This window comes from Morus notabilis, unplaced genomic scaffold (genome assembly GCF_000414095.1).
Source record: "Morus notabilis unplaced genomic scaffold, ASM41409v2 Scaffold843, whole genome shotgun sequence".
Lineage (NCBI taxonomy): Eukaryota > Viridiplantae > Streptophyta > Magnoliopsida > Rosales > Moraceae > Morus > Morus notabilis.
Window position 1 is genome coordinate 303,571 of NW_010361268.1, and position 8,218 is coordinate 311,788.

The following is an 8,218-nucleotide window of genomic DNA, read 5'->3' on the forward strand; positions in this document are numbered from 1 at the left end:
TGATGGTAACCCAATTATGTAATAGTTGTACCGCTATTCCATAGTTAAATGGGTAAGAACAAATCATTGTTATGTGACCGAGTTAGCACCGAATTTTAATTAGTCCCTTCCAGGATATCGGTGCAAAAATAGCTACGTGTGTGAGGTTGAGTTTATACTCTTAATGGAGTTTGAGTCTCATACTAGCTAGAGATATAATTCGAACTTCACCTAAGTGAACATAAGGAATGGTGCCGTTCCTAACAAGACCTTGGTTTAGTCTTGTAAATGTTCATGAATCCAAGATAGAGCACAAGGCCAGAATAGTGCTAAACGATTGGAACAGTTTTTAAATCTGGGATAACACATATGTGATATATTTCCGGTATTTGCTTAAGAGACAAAGTTTAATGCAAAGCGCACTATTGTCTTGTGAATACTTCGAAGTATAGTCACTAAGTAAAGGTTAAAATCGAAAGATACCTTCATGTATGTATGTGTTTATCGTTGTTAATTCTGAAAAAATATTACAATCTAGTGGGGGATTGTTAGAGAGATTGTAATATATCTCTCAATTTCGATATCACAAAATTGGCTTAAAACACATTCGGAAGAGTGGGCGGACACAAGCGCGCGCTGCAGCGCGCAGGAGCGCGCACTGTAGCCTGCGCAAAACAGACCTATCGGGTCTGTTTTTCTAGGCCCGCGTGCTGCAGTGCACTTCTTAGGCGCTGCAGCGCAAATTGTTAACGGAAAATGTGTTTTCGTGTGTTCTAGTGATCTGAAAAGGTCTCGAACCTTTGCATCTATTTGCGATATGTTTTCTCACATATCTGAGCACTTATTAACAATAGAAATAACTATTGATATAAATGCACCAGCATATAAAAGATAACCTTCAAATTTGAAAAGGTATCTTTATGTGAAAGGTTGTAACACTTAAGGAGGATGGATGCATCACTGTCTTTATTTGATGGACTTCAGAAAATACAGATGATGATTGTTCTGGAACTCAATATTTTTGCTGGATATTGTGTTCAATGGTTTGTTGTATCTTGGGGGTAATTTGTCATTTTAAAACTCGTTAGCATCTTTGAGAAGTGAGGGCAAATAAAACCTTAAAAGAAAGTATTTCTATACGCCTCAAACCCTCTTTCTACTTTCTCTATTCTTTTCATCCTCTCAATTCCGAATTTTTCCAACACGTAATACAATCCAAGCTCCTGACGACATTTCCAATGAATCAAATAATTTACAAAAAATAATAAGCATATATAATGGAAGGCACATATTTAAATTACAGAGAACAAAACTCGATTCCAATGGATATTCTCATCTTCTACAAGACCAAAAGCTTCTACTTAAGACTCCACCCACCACAAATCCAGAGGAAAACTTCACAAACTCTCTCTCTCTCTACACACACACACATGTGTGTGTGTGTGTGTGTGTGTATTCCCATGACCACTTCAACAAAGGTCCGTTCAAACTGGCTGTGCACCAACAACTCAAAGAACATGGTCGTGAAAATAGTTCACCCCGGCGGTCACGTTGAGCTGCATGACAGACCAATTCTGGCGGCGGAGATCATGTTCCAGAACCCAAAATGTTACGTGGCTCACCCGCACGTGTTCCAGCAGCCGTGGGCGACGGTTGAGCCAGAGACCATGCTAATGCCCGGACAGAAATTCTACGTGGTGCCCAATAGCACTCTCCGAAAGCTCCAACGTTTCGCTTTGAAATACTCTCCGCTTCACCATCTCCAAACTAGTTCCACCATCCAAGAAGAATCAAAGGAATATGGTGGTGAAAAAAGGGAAAATATTGAAAGCCCATGTTCCGATTTTTCGAGGACAAATAGCAGCGGGAAAGATGTTGAGAAAGACGGCTCCTTGTGTGGTGCCAAGTATTGCCTCTTCTTTTGGGTGCGTAAGGCCAGAGGAAATGGTCATCATGATTTGAGCAATACTGTTGGGTCGTATGATGAGAACAAAAGGCTTATAAGTAAGAGAACCATGAGTATTCACTGTTCTTCGAGAAATGAGATGAGAGGGAATTATAAGCGTTTTGCAATTCTTAATCAGAATTGGCAGCCAAATCTGGAGAGCATCTCTGAAGAATAATCTTTTTTTTTCCCTCTTAACAAGCACGTATGTAAATTAAAGGGAATACTATTGAATACTTAATGGCAATTACATATATATATATATGTAGATATATTCTGACATATCTTTTTGTAGTTAAATCTTTTTTTTTTTTTCCATGTTTCACGTCCCACGTTCTAACTCCTAATTCGAACAGGACTAATAAATAGAGACAATATATATATATATATATTTTTTTTTTTTTTTGCATGAAACTCTTCTAAAATAGATATATATTTTTTTTGCATGAAACTCTTTTTTTTTTACATATCTATTTTTGGTTGGTGGCCACTCACACAAGGTTCTAAAATTGTAACACTTGTCATCTTGATATCCGTTCACATCATTACTAATCCAAGGAATTTTCCATTCTATAGTTTACACCTAGGTTCATTTTTATCCTCAGAAAATTAAAAATGGAGGATAATTACAAAACTCAAGGAAAATCCTTTATTAATCTCAAACAGCTCCCTCCTTTAGATCCAGACAACATCTCCGCCATTTCCTCCAAGGTAAAACATCAACAATTCTTTATTTCCTCTCTCTCTCTCTCTCTCTCTCTCTCTCTCTCTCTCTCTCTCTCTCTCTATGGAATTAATTTTCCGGGGTTCTGTTTTTGTAGATTAATCGAAGCCACATAGAAGAAAGAAATCCGGTTGAAGATGCTGAGAGAAATAAAGCATCGGAATCTTTGAAGGTTGAAGATGCTTCTTTAGGTAACAAAGTGAGCAGACAGATTTCCACTACTAGGAGGAAAACGACAAAGAGGCACAAAGCCCATAAAACTGCTTCCAATAATGAAGGTATGTTTAGAGTCGTTGATTACATTAGAAGGTAAAGTACACAAATATTTTGTAATGTTTAATTGTCGTGATTTTAACTTGTTTGTGAATTTGTACCAATTGGAATGAATTGAATCAATGGTTCTGTCTATGATCAGCTTTACCCCGTTCAATCGGAAGGGTACTTGTTAAATGAAATCTTCGCCCTTTATAAATCCTTCCAATTGCATAGTTGAATATTGGTAGAAAAGCTGTTTCTCTTCTTCTCTTTTCACCCCCTTTTTGGTACAAACACTTTGTTAAAATGTTTGAATTGGAATAAGTACTTTACTAGTTCCAATTCTAAAAAAAAAAAAAAACAATAAAAAAAGGTGAAGAAAGGCCACAGGGAAGGGCAAAATCGGATCTGCACGAGATATGCGCTGCTAACAAATGGCAGCCTCCTTTATTTGAGTTCTGTATGGATGAAGGACCTAGCCACATGAAGACGTAAGCTCAAATTCTACTACTAATTTACCATTAAAAAAGAAAAAGGCATTTTGCATTATATTAGAATATATTGGTTTTGGACTAGGAATTGCAAGTTATATCTCTAATATTAGGACTATTTTTTAGATTATTTTTAGGCAGAAATAGCTACATAGTTTTTTTTTTCTGAAAAGATTCATGTTAAATAGTATCTTTCAAAATTTTTATGGTAATATTTAGGGATTTCAGCACAAATGGTCTTTTTTAAGGGTGTTTTTTTATTTTTATAAATGACCAAAGTTTTATAAAATTGTAAAAATAGCCGTTTTCATTAACTTAGTAGTTAATCATTGATTGACTCAGTGGTGATTGACTTAGCCAATCACTGATTAACTCGATTATTCTTTATTATTAATCAACATTAGTTAATAATTAATTAAAATCAACTAGTAATAATTAATTTCAATCAATAAATTACATGTTTATTAAGGATAAACCGTTGATAAATTAATAATGAATCAGTCAATCATGATTCACCATGGGTCAATCACTGATTGATTGTGATCCATTGGTCAATCACTGATTGACTCATGTAAACAAAACGACCATTTTCGTAAAATAAAAAAAGTTCGGCCATTTATGAATAGAGATGATTAAAAAAGGCCACCCAGCACAATTTTCCTAATATTTACAGTAAATGATTCATTTGCTAAGCATAGTTACGACATTTACCTTATAAATTTGCTTCATATATGAATCATTTACTGTAAATATGTTACTTATCATAAATATTTTTAAAAATGTCATGTCTGCTGTAATTTGTGTTATTTTTAAATAAAATGTATACAGGCTCACATTCAAGGTAATGGTTGAGATAAGAGAAGGCTCGAGTAGTACTGTCTTAGAATGCTTCAGCGCTCCTCAATCCAGAAAGAAGAGTGCAGTAAACCATGCAGCAGAAGGAGCCTTATGGGGCTTAAAGCATCTTGGTTATTTTTCAAAAAACAGTTGAGTGATTTTATTTTGTTGTCTGTTTTTTGATATCTCAATTTGTTTGTGCAAAAGTAATGTATAGAAAGACTACAATCATCTGCTCAATTCACAAAAAATGCAATCAAATTTTTGTTTTGGGATATGTGGATCAGAATTGTTGTTCACATAGAGTTGAGATGGATGAATGAGGAAAAAATGGCATTCAACAATTTGTCCATTCTGGCAATGAAAAGCAGGATAATATTGCAGAAGTGAAAATAGCAAATCATCGTTGAGAAATGAACGAAATAGTGAATTGTCCACGCAAAGTCGCAGAATTATTCGTGAAAATCTCCATCGCCGACCTCGGTGATCGTCTTGGAAAACCACATATGAATCGGTTCCCAACCCTCGCAATGGAAAAGACTTAGTCACTACACTTCAACATCTTCAAACCAGCTTAGCAAGTGTAGTGTTGCTGAATGGTGTCAATGTCAAGTCCCTTGAGCTTGACAACTGATTCAACGTGCCCTTTGAGTGTGTGAAGCTCCCTTAACCTGAAAAATAAAAGGGTAACGATAAAAGACAGTAAGAAAATCTCCATCGTTCATTTCACTTTCTGTTTACGCAGACAAAAAGCCGAAAATATTACTCCAACAAGTTTTAAGATGCTTAGGGTACTAGTGATCGTGACCTTGCAACTTCGGCGCGCTTTTTAGCTTGTTCAGCGATTTCCGACAGTTCCCTGTAGCTGGTGGCCTTATCAGTAAAGATATCTGATGTTTGTGGAGCCTGCAGCCCATGCAAGGTACGATGAGCCATTGCCCATTGTGCTTCCCTCTCTTCCCTTCCATAGTCCTTCTTTGTTGTGAAAGCAGTCTAAAAAATAGTAACAAAGAGCAGCATTATTCAGAACAAGAACCAAACATGAGGAAAATTTTTTTTTTTCTTTTCCAGATTACTCTTTTACCTTGTTCTGGAGTAAATTATCCCAGGCTTTTCCACTCAATGCGTACCGGATAAAGAACTTGAGAATGTCCAAAGGTATGTAGAAGATGATGCTGTAAACCCATATGATTCCTGCCCATCCCCAGCCAATTCCGCGGATTCTGGCGAATTCCCATTTTGCATACACAGCAATAAGTGTAGCCATCTTCATAAAAAAAAGTAGATAAAAAGTATGAAGGCCTTGCCAAGTAAAGGTTTATTCTTATGAACAACAAACAGAAAAACAGAAAAATTACATGTCAAGTAAGGACCTAAATGTTGTTGTGACTCACCAGTTGTGCTGCAAGGAATGCAGCCACTAGAAGTAGACCAGGGCGTTCGACGTAAGACCAGCTTCGAGACCTCGTAACGAAGATAAGAGCCTGACTCACAATGCTCACTTGAAGGTAAATAGCTGCAGTGAGTTCGGCTTCACTGTTCCTGATAGATTTTACTCCAAACCTTTCCTGCAAATTTTTGAGTGAGTAAAAATTTGTCAAGTTCCATTCTAAAATTCGAAGCAATTTTTTCGTGTAATTTGATTCTACCGTGAAGAAGTCGGAACTCTGAGCGAGCCAGAAGAAAACAACAGTCATGACAGCCAAGTACGTTCCGAGAACTGTGCCGGTGGCAAAGATCTCTCTGAGCTTCCATGAGTCAGGAAGAGGAGATGGCTTCACTCTGTCTTTGGAGATAGTCATGATCGTGCCGTCATTGAGAATGGCGATGATCAGGACCATAAAGGGTGAGAAATCAAACTTCCAGATGAGAGCAAGGAGCAAAAATCCGAGCACAATTCGAATGGTTATCGAAACGGCATAGATAGTGTAGTTCTTCATTCTCTGGAAGATGGCTCGGCTTGTCAACACGGCGCTGATAATCACACTCAATCCCGGCTCGGTCAGGACAATGTCTGACGCGCTCCTGGCTGCATCAGTTGCGTCGGCCACAGCGATCCCGATGTCTGCCTTCTTCAGAGCTGGTGCATCGTTCACACCATCTCCAGTCATACCACATATGTGGTTCTTCTCTTGCAGCTTCTTCACAATCTCATATTTGTGCTCTGCATGTACTCATTCTGCTCAGTCCAATTTATCAAACACTTTCGAACTTGTACCAAAATGCAATATTTTCCAAAGTATTGATTGTAGAGACTCTATTGATGCAACATCTCGAGAAGAAAAAAAAAAAAAAAAGAATTACCAGGGAAGACACCAGCAAAGCCATCAGCCTTCTCAATAAGCTCATCAACAGGGACGCCAGCAGTGGATTCATCCTTGCTTTCACCAAGGAGAGTAGAAGAAGGATACATGTTTGTTCCCATGCCGAGCCTGCGACCAGTCTCCTTTCCGATGGCTAGCTGGTCACCGGTGATCATCTTGACATTGACACCAAGATCAAGGGCTCGCCTGATGGTCTCTGCGCTGTCATGCCTCGGAGGATCAAAAAGAGGCAACAGACCAACAAACTGCCATGGCCCTCCTGCACTTTCCTTGGTCTTTTCCGGCACAGTCTATTAAAAAAATAAAATACCAACAATCAGCTTAAAGTGAGTCATTTGTATTAAACACGATTCACATAGAAAAGAAAAGAGAAAAATCTCACTTGTCTAGCAACAGCGAGAGAGCGAAGACCACGTTCAGCGAACTTGCTGATAATGGCATTGGCTTTCTTGCTTGTGTCACCCCGGAGTTTGCAGAGCTCAATGATCTTAAAAAAAAAAAAAAAATGATGGAATCAAACGATAAGAAATGGATTGAATTAAACAAAATATGATCACTATTTATAATTATAGAGTATCCATGGATGATCTAATTAATGTACCTGTTCTGGTGCACCTTTGCTGGCCCGGTGCCAATTGCCTTTAGAGTCAATGTAAGTTATGGCTGTGCGCTTGTCCACTGGGTTAAAGGGCAAGAAGTGGACCTCAGTAATACCTTCTCTTGCCTGTTCAGAGCACCAAACCAGATGAAATCTTGTTTGACATGTTCTATAAGAGAACTACATAAACTATATGAAAGGCATAAGCTCAAAAGAATAGAAAGAAGCACGGAGCACAAGTCGAAACAAAATATTTTTACGCACTTTTGCCAAATACACTACTTAATTATATTAGGAAAAAAAGAAATACTTTTTAAAAGTAGTGTCAAACTGGCACTAAGTTTATAATTTTTATGTATGAATAATGCTAACAGCACTAGTGGTATCTAGCACAATATACTGATAGAAGGTGGATCTTACAGTATGAACTCTACAAATGGAATCACCTTCTATTTAGCTGTGGTGTGCCTCAAGCATTTTTTTTTAATGTACATACCTCCTTGGGGTCGCCCAACATTCCGACAATACAAGCATCAATAGCATCCTGATTCTCAACTCTAGAAGCCCTTGCCCCAAGCAAAATCAGATCGTCCTTGTCCACATCCTTCACAAAGACCTGCAAAAATCAAAGGGACTAGTACTAGTTCAGTAACTAATAAATGTTGCGGAATTCCCTAGCTATGTGATGTAATGAGACTCCTCATGGTTAATGACAAACCTCAATCATGTTTTTGTCTACTGTGAGCTTGTTGAGAGTGAGAGTTCCGGTCTTGTCACTGCAAAGGACATCCATTCCAGCCATCTCCTCAATTGCCGTCATCCTCTTGGTAATGGCACCTTGCTGCGAAAGGCGGTGGGAGCCAATGGCCATCGTCACTGACAAGACCGTTGGCATGGCAATCGGAATCCCTCCGATGAGAAGCACCAACAGATTGTTGATGCCGTCCCTGTACTTCCTCTTCTGAATTGGGTACATCACCACTAGCTCTATTACCATTCCCAACGCTATTGAGCATATGCAAAAGTTTCCAATCGCAGTCAAAACCTGACAAATTAAGAGGGAGG

The 8,218-nt window shown here is 38.2% G+C and overlaps 2 protein-coding genes across 2 annotated transcripts in view; one reads left to right on the forward strand and one right to left on the reverse strand.

Moving 5' to 3' along the window:
• Positions 1 to 2,538: 2,538 nt before the first annotated feature.
• LOC21408385 (ribonuclease 3-like protein 1) lies at positions 2,539 to 4,667 on the forward strand. The gene is made up of 5 exons (XM_010098852.2): positions 2,539 to 2,635; positions 2,746 to 2,926; positions 3,277 to 3,394; positions 4,223 to 4,380; positions 4,603 to 4,667. The coding sequence occupies exons 1-5, from the start codon at positions 2,540 to 2,542 to the stop codon at positions 4,605 to 4,607; spliced, it is 558 nt and encodes a 185-aa protein (XP_010097154.2). The 5' UTR covers position 2,539; the 3' UTR covers positions 4,608 to 4,667.
• Positions 4,668 to 4,797: 130 nt separating this feature from the next.
• The window catches only part of LOC21408386 (ATPase 9, plasma membrane-type), a 5,712-nt gene continuing 2,291 nt past the window's right edge, over positions 4,798 to 8,218 (reverse strand). Inside the window, exons 5-13 of the mRNA XM_024166089.1 lie at positions 7,872 to 8,198; positions 7,650 to 7,769; positions 7,157 to 7,279; positions 6,938 to 7,042; positions 6,536 to 6,845; positions 5,626 to 6,395; positions 5,316 to 5,498; positions 5,040 to 5,224; positions 4,798 to 4,902 (exon numbers count right to left, since the gene is read on the reverse strand). Coding sequence (XP_024021857.1) covers positions 4,806 to 4,902; positions 5,040 to 5,224; positions 5,316 to 5,498; positions 5,626 to 6,395; positions 6,536 to 6,845; positions 6,938 to 7,042; positions 7,157 to 7,279; positions 7,650 to 7,769; positions 7,872 to 8,198 — 2,220 coding nt within the window. The 3' untranslated portion in view covers positions 4,798 to 4,805. The remainder of the gene's footprint in view (positions 4,903 to 5,039; positions 5,225 to 5,315; positions 5,499 to 5,625; positions 6,396 to 6,535; positions 6,846 to 6,937; positions 7,043 to 7,156; positions 7,280 to 7,649; positions 7,770 to 7,871; positions 8,199 to 8,218) is intronic.

Coding starts and splice junctions, on each gene's coding strand:
- LOC21408385 (XM_010098852.2), top strand. CDS start 2,540: ATGGAGGATAATTACAAAACTCAAGGAAAATCCTTTATTAATCTCAAA. Junction 2,636..2,745: donor TCTCCGCCATTTCCTCCAAG/GTAAAACATCAA, acceptor CTGTTTTTGTAG/ATTAATCGAAGCCACATAGA. Junction 2,927..3,276: donor AACTGCTTCCAATAATGAAG/GTATGTTTAGAG, acceptor CAATAAAAAAAG/GTGAAGAAAGGCCACAGGGA.